At 56.0% G+C, this 17,356-nt stretch overlaps 1 protein-coding gene across 1 annotated transcript in view; it reads left to right on the plus strand.

Annotated features, from left to right (window-relative positions):
- WNT3 (Wnt family member 3) overlaps positions 1-13,946 on the plus strand; it is a 48,246-nt gene extending 34,300 nt beyond the window's left edge. Inside the window, exons 2-5 of the mRNA XM_045983857.1 lie at positions 3,253-3,494; positions 7,015-7,280; positions 7,970-8,457; positions 11,891-13,946. Coding sequence (XP_045839813.1) covers positions 3,253-3,494; positions 7,015-7,280; positions 7,970-8,449 — 988 coding nt within the window. The 3' untranslated portion in view covers positions 8,450-8,457; positions 11,891-13,946. The remainder of the gene's footprint in view (positions 1-3,252; positions 3,495-7,014; positions 7,281-7,969; positions 8,458-11,890) is intronic.
- Positions 13,947-17,356: the final 3,410 nt, after the last annotated feature.

Raw genomic sequence — 17,356 nt, forward strand, 5'->3', positions numbered from 1 at the left:
GCCACCATAGGGGCGGTCCACACCTCCGGACCCGGACATAGACCGAGATAGCTGTGGTGGGGACACGGGGGAGACTGGCTCTGGCCAAAGGGATGGACACTGAGGCTGGGAAGTGGGTGCCAGGTCTTCCCCTGCTGCTCTGGGACAGGGAGGGGCCAGACCAGGAGACGGGGAGGGGGCAGCGAATCATCACCCCATTCAGGACCAAACCCAGGTGCGGTGATGGGGGTGGCAGAGTCCCTTATCCGGTCTCAGCTCCTCTCTCTAACTGTCCTCCTCCTCTGGGGCTTCAGGTCCTAAATGTCAGAGGAGGGAGTGGGGACGGCCCGGGCTTCTTCCCAGGGGAGGCTTGCCCCCAAGCCGCCCGCTCTGCACTGGGCTGACTCCCCACCCTGAACCCTGGGCGGGTTCCTGGGGGGGTGACCATGGAGCTGCTGGGACAGCTGGCGGATGGGGCTCGAGGTGCCTGTTAAGAGCACGTGGGGAGGGGGTGCCCAGGTGGCTCAGCCGGCTGAGCATCTGCCTTCAGCTCAGGTCATGATCTCAGGGTCTTGGGATCGAGCCCCATGTCTGGCTCCCTGCTCAGTGGGGAGTCTGCTTCTCCCTCTCCTCCCCACCTGTGCTCTCTGCCCCTCTCTCTCAAATAAATAATTAAAGTCTAAAAAAAAAAAAAAAAGGAAAAGAAAAAAGAGCACATGGGGGAGACAGCCTGAATGGGGAGGGAGGTTCAATTCTGACACTGTGCAGTCCTGCAGACTGGGGCAGGGTACTTAGCTTCCTGGCCTCAGTTTCCTCGTCTAGGAAATGGGATAATAATGATGATAATGAGGTTCGGGGAGGATTACCTAAGGCCAGAGACATGAGTGCTTAGAAAAGGCCCATCGTGTAATCAGTGATGGCTATTTGAACATCACCGTTCTTGTGATAAGCTGTTCATGAGCCGTAAACAGGGTTGGGACAGGAAAGAACGGCCCCCTGGGCCTCCTTGGGGGCTGTGGGCCGTGTGCTCATCGGGGGCTCTGGGCTGACCCACTCAAGCTCAGTGAGGCATGAGATCTGTGGGTGAGACTTAGGGCGCAGAAGGGCCCAGCCTACAGCCAGCCCCTCCCTCCACCTCCCTGCCTCTGGCCCCAAGCAGGCCTTACCCAGAAGGCAGGCGGCACAGTGGTTCTGGAGTCAGAGGGAATGGGGTCCAATGAGCCACTTCTTAGCCCCTCTGTGGTCTGGGCTGGTGCCTGAGAACGCAAGGCCACGCCGCCTGAAAACGGGGCTGCCGTAAGGCCCCCTTCCACATCCTACAGTTGTTCTAAGGATTGAAGGAAGCAAACCCAAGGAAAAGGCTCCGCCCAGCGAGCATGCTGTGTTCCGCCACAGGCCCGGCATTGGAAAGCTTGAGCAACTAACTTCCTCCCTAAACCCCAGCCTCCTGGTCTGGGGTGAGGGGTAGTGATGTTCTCCACCTTGGAGAAGTGATCAGGAATCTACAGGCAAAGCAACCTAAGAGCTGATAAACGGCAGGCGTTGAGTTCAGCCCTGTGTCTAGTCCAGGAAGCTTGTGTGTGTGTGTCTGTGTTTTCCTGATCTGCATTTGGGGTCTTCTGATCCCTCTTCCCAAGGCTTCTGTCATCTCTTTGTGTGGGGGACCTGACTGAGGTCACTGCCGGGCTGGAGCCTTGGTGCGGGATGTGAAGGGGGAGGAGATGGGCCTCACACAACCCTTCTTCCAGCTCGCACTATCCCTAATCACAGGGCTGATGGCAACTGACCTTCGAGTCCACTGAGACCCACGGATCATTTTCTCAGTTTCTCCCGAAAAATGTCATTCTTGCTATTCCAGGGCTGAGAGAGAGAGTGGGAAGAGGCACCTTGGTTTTCTAGTATTTTAAACTCTTATTCCGGCTCCCCACAAGACGTTCCCTTCTGTTGACTCTTTTAAAAAGCTGAGAGGTAGGTGACCCATCTGCCTTCGGCTCAGGTCATGATCCCAGGGTCCTGGGATCAAGTCCCCTGTCAGGCTCCCTGCTCAGCGGGGAGCCTGCTTCTCCCTCTGCCTGCCCCACACCCCTACCTGTGCTTGCTCTCTCTTTGACAAATAAATAAATAAAAATAAAACCTTTAAAAAAATTAAAGTCGGGACGCCTGGGTGGCTCAGTGGGTTAAAGCCTCTGCCTTCAGCTCAGGTCGTGATCCCAGGGTTCTGGGATCGAGTCCCGCATAGGCTCTCTGCTCAACAGGGAGCCTGCTTCCCTTCCTCTTCTCAGCCTGCCTCTCTGTCTACTTGTGATCTCTGTCTGTCAAATAAATAAATAAAATCTTTAAAAAAAATAAAGCCCTGATGCCCAAGCAGTCTGTTTAAAAACTAAATGTTGAGAGGTTTACAGGATATTGATTGAGAAATGAGGGTTAGGAGAGTAAGGTGACTTGGCTGGCAGAGTGTGATCTGGGATCTTCTCCCTCCTGACACTGAACTTCACTTGTCTTGAAACAAAGCCAAGCTCCAGTCTCTGGTAAGAGGGAAGATGTTACTCTAGAAACTTCTAGGAAGCTGCTAAGATGGTCACGGAGGCCCCAGGGGACAAAGGACAGAGGACCTAGTAGAAGCTACGGATTCCCTAGGGAGGTACTGGGGGCTTTTGGCTGGGCAGGCAGCATCCTGAGGAGGTGGCTAAGGGACAATGCCATGGGCAGTGTGTGTGTGTGTGTGTGTGTGTGCACACGCGCACACGTGCAAACCTCAGGCACACATGTATGTAATGAGTTCCCTGGTGGGACTGGGGCTTCTCTGTTTCTCTGCTTCAGCTGAGATGGGACTGGGGTCAAGCCTGCCACCTCCCTCACTTCAGGTTTGGGTTACTTTCCATGGGTCACTGGAGTCTGTGTGGCCCCCGAAACTCGGACTCTGTGAAAGACTGTCCAGGCTAACCGCTGCAAGTCTCATCAGGGCACCTGGCCCACAGCCTAGGAGGGATTTAACCTGGAACCCCAAATCCCTCTTTCCAGTCCAGGGTTCTTTTCATGATGTGCCCCTGCGAGTCCCAGCGCTCACGTCAGATATGCCCCCGTCAGAAGGCTGCTGGCTGGGCCGGAGAACTGCCCCACAGGGGCAGGGAGCACGCTGAGGCGCCGGCTTGCTGGAGGGTCTGGGTTCGGGCTGACCCAGGGGCCCTCCGTGGCTCCACCCACCCCAGAGGGCTCACGAGGAAGAAAAAAGGCCCCTGATGGGCCATGCCACCACCCTGTGTCTGCCCGCAGGTCCCTGGCCCTGGGCCAGCAATACACATCCCTGGGCTCGCAGCCTCTGCTCTGCGGCTCCATCCCAGGCCTGGTCCCCAAGCAACTGCGCTTCTGCCGGAATTACATCGAGATCATGCCCAGCGTGGCTGAGGGCGTGAAACTGGGCATCCAGGAGTGCCAGCACCAGTTCCGGGGCCGCCGCTGGAACTGCACCACCATAGACGACAGCCTGGCCATCTTCGGGCCGGTCCTGGACAAAGGTACTGTCTCTGGGCTGGCTAGAGGGTGGGGGCGGGGCTGCGGGGGAGGGGGAGGAGGACCCGGTGACCCTTCCCCCTCAGGATGCCTCAGCTCCCAGCCCAGGGTCCCCAGGGGAGGGCCACAAAGCTGGTCAGGACCCGCAGCCTCCACAAAAGCGGGTCAGCTCCCTCTCTGGATTGACCCAGACTGTCACTGTGCCCGCCACACCTTCCTGGGTGCTGCTGGGGGGCTGAGCAGCTTTGAGATGCTCCATATCCTGAGATCGTAGGGCGGGACAGGAGGCCATGGCCTTTCCCCCCCACACACACCTGGCTGGCACAGTGGAGTGGGGTGGGCTTTGTTGTGGACATTTGTGACGTTTCCCCACCACTGCGTTAAGTGCTGTGTCAATCCAGCTTTTGGGTGAGTGGAGAGCATCACCACCTCTAGGTCCCGCCCATATAGAAAATGCTGGAGCTGAGGAAACTGGTGTTGGTGGCATTGCATTGCCCCCAAGCGTTTCAGTGCAAAGATTCTGCCGGCCCCCACGCCCCTGCACGGGGGATCTGCCCACGGACTGTGGAGGGGCTAGAGGACCGGCTGGCCTCTGGGGAACTTTCCTGCCCTCCTGCAAACCGGGAGTCTAAGCTGCTGGTGCCTGAAATGAATGGCATTCACACAACTTGACCTCAAGCATGACCGGGGGGGGGGGGGGGGTGGTTGAGGGGGGTGACTGCTCCCAAGAAGAGGGTTTTGGGGCTGGAGAGTTCTGGGCTGAAGATGGGCAACTCTGAGGAATGGCCACATCCCATTTGATGACCCCAGCAGGCCTCCTGAGACCACTGCTCCCTTTCAGCAGCAACTTGAACCCTCCCGCCCCAGGGGCTTTGCCACCCAAACTGGTGAGCCTGGCCCTCCCTTCTCTTACAAGAACTGTATTTATAGCCGGAAGGAAAAGGGATCTGAGAGCCAGGTGGATCTGATGGGGGGAGTGGGGGATGGGGCGCGCTGACCCCCTACCTTTCAGTAGGCAGTCCGCCTTTACCTGGGCCTCAGGTATGCTGGGTCTGTCTGACCTACAGGCCATTGTCAAGGGACAGAAGACCAATTAGCGAATCAATGGATGATGATTCTGTTTACGCTTCTATTACCAAAGCTAATTATTCCTTGTTTACATAAAAGGTTTGGCCTCTAATTGGGGCCAAGTGGCGGCGGTTTGCATTTCAAACCTGATCTTGCCCGGTGTGTCAGTCTCACCGCCTTCCGGTGCCCCACCTCGGGCCAGGTAGCGCTTAATCAAACAGCCTGGCGTCTAGACGCGCTCGCCAAAAGCAAGACTCGCCTTCTGATCGCTCTTACCCTCTTGGGACATTTGGCAATGAAAATCGGGCCTTTGAGCTTATTACCTATCCACGCCTGTGTTAAACGTTTTCCATCACGTTGTAGGTTCTGGTACCTGCCTTCATCTCTGAATTGCAAGAGGGCAGTTCTGTGTTGGGCGGGGGTTGGGAGCTGGGTAATGTGTCAGAAACTCGAGGAATTTGATGAAGCCGAGGAAGGTCCGGGAAGAAGGTCGGGGAGTCCCTCACCCGCGCCGCGCGGGCGGGCACGCGTTCATCTCTGCACCCCCCGACCCCACCCCACTCTACCCCACTCCACCCCAACCCACACACACGCTTTGAGAGCCAGGGGGCGCGGGGGCGGGGGTGCGCCCTGCCCCGGGCGCGCACCGCCCGCGGAGCACAGGACCGGCTCCCCACGGTCTGGCCGGCCCGTGGGGCGGAGGCCGCGGGGGTCGGCGGCCGGAAGGCGACGGGCCGCGACGGCGGGGCGCAGGCGAGCCGGGGATCGCGTTCCGCGGGCGGGGCGGCGCGGGCGGCCCGGAGGGGCTTAGGCGGCTTGAAAGGGGCCCGAGCGCCGCCCCCCACCGCGCGGCCCGGCCCCGCGCCCGCTGCGGCCGCCGCGCCATTCACACGCCCTCTGGCCATTCGGCGCGGCGCGGGGGCGGGGGGCGCCGCTTCAATGGGGATTTCGCGGGCCGGCGCCGGGGCCGGGGGCGCGGCCCGGCCGCGGGAGCCGCCCGTTGCTACGCGGTGGCGGCCGGCCCGGCGGCCCGGGCCCGGCGGCCGCATTATGCGGGTAATGCGGTGTGACACCGCGCGAACAAAGGCGGATTGAGCGGCCCAGCGGGCCCCGCCGGACGGGGACCGGCACAGCGGGGCTGTCAGCGCCGCTCCCAGGCTAATCCCCGCCCCGCCCCCGCCGCCCCCGCGTCCCCGGGGCTGGGAACGGAGCGCGGCCCGGAGCCCGGGCGCCGCCGCCGCCGCGAGAGGCCGCGCGCACGGCCGGAAGCGAGGCGCTGGCCCTCGGCGCCGCCGCCGCCCCCGGGCGCCCCGGGGAGGGCGGGAGCTGGAACGCGGGCGATGAGAGCGGGGCGGCGTTGGGGCGGTGTTGGGGTGAGGGGAGGGCCCGGGGCCTTGCGCAGCGGCCGTCCCGGGTCTCAGTCCGCCTGGGCGGCGCGGGCTCGGTGCGGCGGCGGGGCGTCCGTGGGAGCGGGTCGGGCGGCTCCTCCGCAGGTGGCCCGCGAGGCTACCCGGCTTCCCGCCCGTGTGCCGAGCCGCAATCCCCCTCAGCACTCGCCGTGGGAGCGCGGGCTTCCAGGCCGGCCTGCGTGGCCTCGGGCGGGTCACCGCCCATCTGGGTTCCTCGCCTATCCGGAGAGAGATGGTTGGACTGCAGGTCTCCCAGACCGTGGCCCTCTAATCCTCAATGTCTGCATCTGTAAAATGGGCCTGTATTAAGACTTTCTGCTCCTAGTTAAGAGGATTAAATAAGATCAAGAACCTGAAGGGCAGAATCTGGTGCGTACTGAGCGCCGAAAGGTGGTGATCAGGCACCTGAAGTTGGGGGACACCCCTGAGAAGTTCTCCTTTTCCTTTAAGGGGTTCTCCCCCTGAAGCCAGGGAGTGGGTGTGGGACTCAGGCCACTCTCCACCTGTCCAGGAACTCTGGTGGCAAAGGGAAGTTATGCCCGTTTTACAAAGAGGGTAACTGAGGCTCAGAAAAGGAAGGGGTCTGCCCAAGTGCATCTAGGTGGGGGATGGGGTGGACTTGGGTAGTTTAGGCAGTAGGTTCCCAGGCTTCCCTCCAGCAGGCCCCAGTCTCTCTCAGGGTGGAGAGGGCTCAGGCCTGTGCTGCAGTCTCCGGAGTTGGGGCAGGTAGAGGGTAGGGGGGCCCGGGCCAGGATGGAGCAGGACCACCTCACCTCTAAAGCAACGGGCCAGAGCTACAGTTTCTGCCCCTGCTTCTGACAGGCTTGGCTCTGACCAGTACCAGGTATTGGGGCCCTGGGTTTATCAGTTAGCTGCCCCCCGCCTCAGTTTGCTCATCTGTAAAGTGGGGATACCTCAGAGGCTGGGCCAGCCAAAGGGGGTGGGAAGGGTACCTCGACTCCTCCCTCTTTCCTCGGGGCTGGCGAGCCCTTCTTCCCGGCTGGGGAGGTCGAGGCAGGACCCCGCCTGAGCCATGCCCTCCCCGCAGCCACCCGCGAGTCGGCCTTCGTGCACGCCATCGCCTCTGCCGGTGTGGCCTTCGCTGTCACGCGCTCCTGTGCTGAGGGCACCTCCACCATCTGCGGCTGCGACTCGCACCACAAGGGGCCGCCTGGCGAGGGCTGGAAGTGGGGCGGCTGCAGCGAGGACGCCGACTTCGGGGTGCTCGTGTCCCGGGAGTTCGCAGACGCGCGCGAGAACAGGCCAGACGCGCGCTCGGCCATGAACAAGCACAACAACGAGGCCGGCCGCACGGTGAGCTGCGGCTGCCCTCGCCCGACCCTGCCCAGTACCCTTTTGCAGACCCTGTCCCTGCCTTTCCCCCTGGCCTCGCCCCTGCCCCCACCCTGCCCTTTCGGTGGCCCTTGTGCATCCCGGGCTCCCTGCTCTCCTCTTTCCCCTTGGCAGAGCTTGGCCCCCACCCACACCCCCACAGTCATCCCTCCTGTTCACCCTTTCTCCCTGGGTTGTTCCCCATCTGCGCCCACCCGGGGATGTGTCAGCTCAGGAGTGATGCAGATCCCATGGAGCAGGTCCCCGCCAGCCCATCTGGTGCACTTGGGCTGCCTAGGCAGGGCCATGAAGACGGGTGGGCCTGACTTTGAATTCAGCCTCCACGGCTTCCTCTGGTTGTTTGACCTAGGGCAAGTCACTTAAGCTCCCGGCCTCAGTTTCCCCATCTGTTAAATGGGGTTCACAATCCCTATCTCCTACAGCTTTGAGAAATGGCTGCGATTTCTGCCAATGCTTGGCCTGTGAAGGGGAGGGAAACAGTGGTCATCATTCTTTAGGTCCGTACCTCAGCCCCAGTTTGTTTTCTTCCTGACCCCCAGTAGAAACAGAGAAGGTTCCAGGGATGGGGTAGGCGGGGGCAGAGCGGGAGGGCCTAGGTGCGCTCCCGAGTGAGGTCGTGCTGGGGGCCAACAGCTACTCCTCTTCCCCAGACCATCCTGGACCACATGCACCTCAAGTGCAAGTGCCACGGGCTGTCTGGCAGCTGCGAGGTCAAGACCTGCTGGTGGGCCCAACCCGACTTCCGCGCTATTGGCGACTTCCTGAAGGACAAGTACGACAGTGCCTCGGAGATGGTGGTGGAGAAGCACCGTGAATCCCGCGGCTGGGTGGAGACCCTCCGTGCCAAGTACGCGCTGTTCAAGCCGCCCACCGAGAGGGACCTGGTCTACTACGAGAACTCCCCCAACTTCTGCGAGCCCAACCCCGAGACGGGCTCCTTTGGCACCAGGGACCGGACTTGCAATGTCACCTCCCATGGCATCGACGGCTGCGACCTGCTGTGCTGTGGCCGCGGCCACAACACGAGGACGGAGAAGCGGAAGGAGAAATGCCACTGCATCTTCCATTGGTGCTGCTACGTGAGCTGCCAGGAGTGCGTCCGCATCTACGATGTGCACACCTGCAAGTAGGGAGCCAGGTAGGGCCGCGGGCCGGGTGGCCGCAGGGCCTTGGGACAGGGACCCGGTTCTCCCGGCTCCTCTTCCTGACTAACCCACTTCTCTTTCTGAGCTGTCCAAGACACCCAAGTTTCCACTGCCAAACCAGGAAGCCAGGATTTCCCCGAGCATCAGTGGGGACGGTCCCTGGGCAGCTTTGGGTGGATTATGGAAAGTACGGATACCAGCGGAACATGTGCACGCAAGACTGCACGAAATTGACTAATGTTTGTATATAAGTTAGTAAATTATGAGCCAGGTCAGATGTTTGCACGGCCACTGGCCATCATTACTGAGCATCTAGAGGCTCTAAGCCAGAGGAGGGACATTGTGGGGCTGGAAGCCAGGACACCTGACGTCTGGTCTCAACTCTGCCCTGTTCCGGGAAGTCCCCAATTTCCTGTTATTTCATTTCCATGGGCCTCAGTTTTCTTACCCTAAAACAAGGGGGTTAAAATAGTTGAAATGATAGGCCAAAGATCCTCTCTCTTTCACCCCTGGGCAGAGTCATTTTGCATCCACCTTGAACTCTGAGGGCAAGTTTTTGCACAAGCATAAATTCTACTGACCTTGCGGAGGTGGGTGGGGGAAGCGGTGTATCAGCCCATATCCTGACAGATCTGAAGCTTGGGTGGAGCGGGGGCGCTCTCACCGAGTTTATGGAAGGGGATGGGGAGGAGGAGGAGGGATTCAAGTTCAGAGTGGTGGTGGTGAGTAATCAAGGGATCAAAGGCCAGTGGATTATGTTCCCAAGCTTCCCAGAGGTGGCCTGCGTGGGAGACACGGTGCCTGGCCCTTGGAGCCATGGGTCCCCAGCATAGGTCAGGACTGATGGAAGGTGGTCCTGGAGTCTGGGAGCTGGAAGGTCCGAGGCCGCTGTGCCCTCTCTCCCTTTTCTCTACCTGAGAAGGAGCCTAGTATATAAAGGCGTGAGCCCTGGTCCAGCTGCCCACACCTGCCAGCTGGGGGACCCCAACAAGAGAGGTTTTATAGATCTACCTCCTTATCTATCTTCCTCCCCGGAGGAGCCGTGGAGACAGTGCTTGGTTCATCGTGAAGAACATACCTGCCTGAGTCGTCCGCCTGGGACAGGGCAGGGGCGAGCACCCCACCGGGTCACGCAGCTCCACAGAGGGCACCTCAGAGTTGGTGGCTCCGGTCCACACTGTGTGGGCCTGGGGGAGGGGCTGGGCGCCTCTGCGGTGTGGAGGCGCCCACATCCTGGGGACAGCTCTGGGTGAGTCCCTCTGGGAGGCCCCTCAGTGGAGCTCGAGTTAGGACCTGGCAGGACAGGGTCCAGAAAGGCAGCCGGAGGCACGGCTTTGTTCGTGTCTGAGTGGGCGCCGTGTGGCCGGTGGAGAGGGGACGCAGGTGGCCCAGCTCCCCACGTACCAGCCCTGGAAGCCCGAAGTCCAGTTTCCTCACCTGTACCAGGGAGGCAGGAGCCTAACGGAAGTTTCATGAGGCCCCAAGTGAATGCTTGTCTGAATCTGACACTAATCGGAAGTGATAACTGCCATCAAGAGAGCTGTGACATGAGGGTGACATGACGCCGCGAGACGGTGTCATTGCCTGGGCGTTTCATTTCCTGCCTCTCACAGTGAGAGAAAAAAATCCGCGAAGATGAACGCATTCACAGGCTCAGTGTAGCGTGGCCCCTGTGGCCGGGGCCAGCGTGGGGACCCCAAGCAGGACTGAGGGGCGGCCGAGGGGGAGTTAGGATGCCGGAGCACTAATGGCAGACCCATCGCTACGATAGGGACCTTGAACTTCCCGTGTGGGTCCTGCTGGGACTGTAGAAGCAGTAGGTGTTCTGGTGCCTCCCCTCCCAGGGTGGGGTGGGGGGAGGCCGCCAAGAGAAACCATCTGCCAACCAGCGGAGGGAGGTGCTGGTTTGACCCTCAGTATCCGGAAAACTCTCCTGCCTGCCACCCGTATAATTAGTGCTGATCCTAGGAGGGATTAATACATCCTCAGCTCTTTCCTCCCATTTCTGAAGGACAATGCTATTTTCTCCAGTCTTAGAGACCTGGTCTCAGATGCCTTATTTAGGCAGATCAGGGCCCTGAGCCCCTCTGTTATGGGCACTCTGGAGCCCTTGCTCTGGGACAAGTGGAGAACTCTCCCCACGTGGTGCCCTTTGGACAAATTTTCAACTTGTTGAGTGATTTGGGGCAGGCTGGGGAGCCTCTCTGCGCCCCTGTTCCCTCATCTGAGAACAGAGGGGTGGTTGTGTGGACCAGAGGCTGGATAGCCCTGGGGCTGGGCCTGGTTCGTGGTCCAAGGAGGCAGCAAAGATTCCCCGAACCAGACAGAGCTGACCTCCGCGAGTGACGTTCTCCAGGCGCGGTGCTTGATCTTGAACCACAGGCCCCAGGTTGGCTGAGACCCTGTTACCTCTCCCCTCCCTTCATCCACACTGACACTGCAGGCAACAGGGGAACCTTCGAGACAGGCTGACAGGGACATATGCCTTCCACACACTCGCCCCAGTCAAAACGGCTTTATGCCACGGGGAGATTCCCAGTCCTTCCCTGGTGGGGAAAATATCTTTTCCATTGCCTGTGGCTTCTGTTCAGTGTCTCATGCCGATTGCCTCCCTTGCAAGTACCAGGCATCTTCCTTGTTATTCAAGTGTTGTGAGCCACAGTAAGCTGGAAAGGGCTCTCTCTGGACAAGAGGCAGGGGGCCTGGCTGGCCCCAAATGCTGCATCTGTCACTAACTTGCCACAGTACCTTAGGACATGTCCCCTTAGTCATGCTGAGGCTCCGGTTCTGCCCCAGTGAAGTAGTTTTCCACTGGCCCTGTCTGCCCCCCGGGAATGGAAGGTCGGTTGGGAATGCCCATGAAAGCGCTTTGGACCTCTAATCCTTGGTGAGATGTAAATACACAAATGAGTAAGAGGTACACATTGGTGCTCCCCTGAGAAGGAATTATTCACAGTTAATTAAATAGCCGTGCTCCTGCGTAGATGGCTCATTATCAAACCAATGGTGGGGCAGGAAAGCTCATTATCAAACCAATGGTGGGGCAGAAAAGCGCAGTGCCCATGTCTACTCTAGGGGGGAATGGGGCCCTGGACCGGAGAGGCCTTCAGTCTCTCTACAAGGTGGACTCCTGCCTGGGGGCTGCTGCCTGAGCTCCCGGCCAGAAGGTGGGGCAGGTAGGGTTTGGGTCCCAGTCAGTGGTGGCCCAAGCCCTCCTGATTCTGTTTAAATCCCGCACTCTCTCTCAGCAGCAGACCCCCAGAGTGGAGGAGGGGGTGCAGGAAAGCCCCTTGTGTTCCCTGTTGCCCCCGAGTACAGGAGAAACGATGAGCTCTCCCATCCGCAGCCTCTAATCTCGGCACCCCTACGGGCAGTTCCTCCAAGAAAGGGATTACGGGTCTGATTCTCCCTCTTTGTTTTCCAAAGGGCACTGGGAACGGGTGAAGTGTGTGGCTGGGCAGATTCACCGAAGTCCCATGGAAAAGCAGGACCTGGAGCCGGGCTCAGCCCTCAGCACCAGGCAGCCAGGAATCCGGACTGTTGCCAGACGCCCGTGCGGTAAATGACCTGGACCCGAGCTGCCCGCTGCCGGGGAGGCCTCCCTCGCCCTCTCTCTTAAGTTTCTCACCCTGCTGTGGATGGTGTGTGGTTTTTAAAGAAGGGGCTTTCTTTTTAGTTCTCTAGGGTCTGATAGGAACAGACCCCAGGCTTATCTTTGCACATGTTAAAGAAAATAAAAATGGAAAAAAAAAATTCTACTCCGACAGAACAGGCTGGGCTGCCGTGAGCTCTCTGCCTGGTGGTGAAGACCTCAGCTCGGGCAAGATTCTGTTTCCAGACGGCGTCTCCCGGTGCCATGCAAGATGCCTGTGCGGTGGGCGTTATGAAGTAGGACAGAGCCCAGCAGTCTCCTTTTCTCTGTCTCCTCCCGCTCAGATCTGATAGACCTCCACATTCTCACGAAAGCCATAGGGTTAGCTAGGATCCAGTGGGAGGGAGGCCCAAAGCAATTGTGGGGGTGGGCTTGGGAGTCCTGAAGAACCAGGAGCGCTGGGTGGCCTGGCAGGCTGTCGGAAGAGCGGCTGTGTCTTGTTCTCAGTCTCGCTTCCTCTGCAGCCCTGTTCCGCCCACGAGGCCCTTGTGAACCACAGTCCCAGCTCCCGGTCTCCTGCTCCCCTTCCACACTGTCTACCAGGAATGCAGGGCAAGGCTTGGGGGATTTTTTTTTTTTTTTAAACGCTGAACCGATGTAAATAGGTTATGTTCAGGGGGTGGTAAGCCTTCTACAGCTCCAATGGCTTCCTAAAGAAAGAAGCGGGATCTCTAGAAGGGGCCATTCACTCCCTCCCAGCCCTGCTCACTGGCAGATTCCCCAACCAAACAACTCCAGGGAGAGCAGCTGGGAGTCTAGGTCGCCTGGGTAGAAATCAGACAAAGGGTCAGAGACAGAGCAGCGGCCCATTCCTGATGTTCCAACTTGGTGACTTGTAGCTAGGGAAGATAACACGGCTCCTTTGTTTCCTCTCCGGTAAAGACCTGTCTTCTGGCCTCCTTTCCCTCCTTTGGCCCGTGCGGGTAAAAGAAATGCAGAGTTCTTTAACACACACCTGCCGGCCTCACCTGTGTGCCGAGAGCCCACCAGTCCACACAGTTCTCAAGGATCCGGAGGAGGTGTTCGAAGGCGGGCAAGCAGTCACTTGCTCCCTCCGGTAAAACCTCTCCGCTGAGCTCCCCGTGCTCCACGCAGGCCCTCTCGAGTCCTGAACGGAGGCCAGCGGAACGGACAGCAGGAACCCAGGCCACAGCTCTGTCTTAGGGAGAATCAGGAAGAAAGGTGGCAGGGGTAAAGACGGGAACAGAGTTGTTTCTTCCTTTCTTTAGTCCCTTCTCTCTTTGGTCTAACACTGACCTCAGCTGCTGGGTCAAGTGATCTTCCTGCTCTGGTCAGGCAGGCTTGCCAAGACCGTCTAGAAGCCATGCCCGCACTCTTGAATCTGTGGGCAACGAGCCCGGCTACAGATACACATCCCGTCCCCTGTCCGGGGAGTCCGAAATGCCCCTCCCCATCTCACCTTAGACTGAAAAGTTTTCAATCATGTCAACCGGATAATGCTTGCTTTATGTGAGAATTATTTCAGCAGAACGGATACAAATTTTCAGAACAGTCTTTTCATATCTATGTATTCTATATTAAAAGTGATAAAGTCATGTTTCTGGGGCGTATTCAAGTAGCTGACAAGTAATTATTTAATAATAGTACACTGAGCACATTGTAATTATTCTCGCCGTAGTCAGGTAATAGTATCCAACCGAAATTTCCTACCGACCTGCTGTATCCAAAGTTTTGTAAAAAGTTGTAGAAGTTGTTGATCTTTTTGATTTTATATTCAAAAAGTCTCTTTTTATAAATATTATTTATTATACAATGTATATACCTTTGAGTTAACTAAGATTATATATTATATAAATATATATATATTTGGAGAAAATCTATTTCATCATGCAGTTTTTTTCTGTTAAGTCATTAAAGAGAAGGTAAACTTAAAAACGGATACATTGTACAATGTGTGGGGTTTCCAGATTAACGCTCAGGAGGTCGCGAATATCCGATTTCTGGATGTGGTGGCCTCAACTTGCACCTGAAGTGAGTGGTCTGGAGTAAAGCCATTTCCTCCGTTCTCTAAGCAGGATCATCTCAGATATCATGGACAGTGGGTCTCATCTACTATAGGACTTTCTTACAGGCTTACCTTGTTCTAAGTCAACATCTGACAAGTAATTCCTAGGTTTGGAAGTAAGCGGTTTGGGCAGTAATTCCTTTCATAGACTAGCATTTCCACTGCACAAATGAATGTCACAGACACTCCAAAGATGTGGCGCAAGGCCAGCAGCCCACGGGGTTGGTTAATCCTTTCCTCACCGACGTTTTCAACTCCATTTATTGGGAAAATAGGATTTGCTCTATTGAAAATGAAACCTGACTGGAAATGGCTTCCCCTCCTGCTAGCTCGGCTATAGAAAGGGTAGGTTGTTCGGGAAGAAGAAATGGCTGGCCCTGGCCTCCGGGTGGCCTGGAACAGGTGTTATTGTTGGAGGTTGGGCAGAAAGGACCCAGCAGTCGGCACGCTGTGGGAGGGGCGATCTCTCCTCGGACTGCTGCTTCAAAAGGACTCACCTGAAGCTCGCAAGCGATGCTCTCTCGATGATGAGGGGCAATAACTCAGTTTTATGACGATAGATCGCCCTTTGGTCTTCACACCGACGACCCATAAAATGTCACCTTCGGTTGATGTGGCACAGCTACAACGCTTTCCTTTTCTCTTTCTCCTGATTTACCTTTATTAGGAGCAAATCTTACTCATCTCACTGCAGAGATAAAAACAACATATAAATAAAGCAGTCTGCCCTATGTGCTGGCGCTGGGCTGCCTTGTGCTCCATTCAGACCTCGAACCTTAATTAGGAACGGCGACTAGAAGTTCATGAACTTTATTGTGCCCCTGATGTGTCTCTGTTTAGTCCCTGAAAAGTTTAACCCACAAAAAGTCATTGTGCTGGCTGCCTAAGTTATTGGACATGGAGCGTAGACAGAAATCTCCGTATCTCACAGCCCGGCTCACTTTGTACTTCACTCCAACATAAAACTAATACTCGTCTCTCCCAGTATCCTGAGTGCTTTTCTTTTCTTTCTTTTTTTTTTTTTTAAACCTATAAGATGGCCAAACATTTAAATGGTCCCTGTTCATACTTACCAAGGCCATTTGCAATCCTTTCTATGATTAATCATATTGTATGATTAAAGAGAACAGTTGACTACAGTGCTTGAACATTCCATTTCTCCGTAAGTATGAACACTAATAAACATCTAAAAACAAGAGGAAGCTTAAAAAAAAAAAAAAAGAAAAAGACCCAAAAGAAACAAGATAGTGGGAAGATCTCTAAGCGGTAGCTTGGAAAGAATGTGAAAAAAGCAGGGGAGAACGTGTGTGAGTTCAAGGCTCGGGGGACGGGGGTACAAATACAGGCAGAGGAAAGCAGGGGGAGGGATGATGGGTAGGTGATTCTAGACGGATCCAGTGGTACATCCACGCCAGCCCTGGGTATATAGATGGAATCCCAGGACTCATCCAACACATGAAAGTGAGACATGTAAACTGGCTGATCGACACACAGATGAGGGAAGTTAATGCAGCAAAATGATGGCGGCTACGCTGTCGTTTCTCTTAGCTTGACAGAGAACGCTTGAGGAGGCAAAGAATGACCTTACCATTAATCTGATACTCCCGAGAGAGTGTGGCAAAGTTGGTTGTGTGGAGAGACTGTGTGCTCCCTCATGTATGTATGGAGGGGAAATTTCAAACATGAGTCTCCTTGCAAATGCTGCCTTCACGGCTTGGGGTTCCTGCCCATCACAGGCACTCCGTGGAGCGTCGTCATGCCCTGGTGTCCGCACAGCACACGCCCTCTGTGGCTCGGCTCCATGGCCCGGTCCTGGCACTGCTTGCCAGTGGAGGAGAAACTCTAGATCATTTTGCAATAACTTCTGAAACTGACATGCTTTTTTGAACTTTTATCCACACCTTCCCCGGCGTCGTCTTTGAAAAGGTTTATGAATCAGGTGGCCAGGCAAGGGACGGGAAGTCTCGCTTCTACCTTCTGCGCTTGGCCTGGCTTGGTTGTTTTTTGCTGACTCAGTGCATCAATAGGTCTGTTTACCGGGATTTGATTATTACACACTTGAATCTACTCCGTGATTTGCTGTTGAAACTTAAACCAGAGGCTGTTCACCGTAATTTTTAGGACATGAAAAGACAGCCTTAAAGCAAACCGTGTTCAGATTTTAGGCACCATTATAGTTTTTCTGCTATATGTATTTTTAAAGATTTTATTTATTTGCGGGAGAGAGAGAACAAGCAGGGGGAGGAGGAGAGAGGGGGTGAAGCAGGCTCCCCGCCAAGTAGGGAGCCCGATATGGGACTCGATCCCAGGACCCTGAGATCATGACCTGAGCCGAAGGCAGACGCTCAACCGACAGCCACCCAGGGGCCGCTCGGTTATATAGTTTTGAAGGTATTTCAGTGAAGATGTACAAATACAGAAAGGATGAGATAACCTCCTTTTCTGAGGTTTTAATTATATCTTCTGACAAAAACTAGCCTGTTCACAGTGCATCCATATAGGAAGAAATCTAAAGCAGCAGCTGCCGGTCTCCTTTGCTTTGTCGCTAGGCCTGTGACGTTGTACACTTCTCACCCTCTGCCCGGGGCAGCTTTGAAGTGCACAAGGACAGCTTCACGACCCTACCTTCCCAAGGTTATGCAGGGCCCAGGGTAGCCCCGGGGTCCTCCTAGGAGGTGTGGACAACTGGGGAGATGGCCTCTTTGCACTGAGCCTTGCTGATTCTCTGAGCTGCCTTTCGTCCTAACCTCATCCAACTCTAAGCATCGGGCTTTTAGGCTGAGATCCGACAGCTCAGAAAAATGCAAAAAGGATTCCAAAAATGAACCATGTGAAGAAATCCCACTGAGAGTGTTTGAATCCCTCGGTTCGCACATTTCAAAGGAGGAACTCTAATTGAGAAACAATTTTCCTTTCTGGATTATTACTAACCCATTTATGGCTTTGGTCTGCTTCAGTGTTTTAATAAGGCAGAAATAAGCAAAATAAGTATGAAGGTTCTTGTTGTGCATTAATTCCTGAAAATATGCTATTGATATATTTCTCTCTTCAACGGAGTATGCTTCCTAAATAATGAAACCCAGAGATTTTTAAATAAAAGTCCTCCATCTCCTTAGGCTCGTTAAGACAAGGAGGGGCTTTCCTGAGCCCCGGTTCTCTTCACACGTTCCTATCAGTTACGTGTCGTTTTGTACAAAACATGGTCTACAGAATG

This window comes from Meles meles, chromosome 18, assembly GCF_922984935.1.
Source record: "Meles meles chromosome 18, mMelMel3.1 paternal haplotype, whole genome shotgun sequence".
Taxonomy (NCBI): domain Eukaryota; kingdom Metazoa; phylum Chordata; class Mammalia; order Carnivora; family Mustelidae; genus Meles; species Meles meles.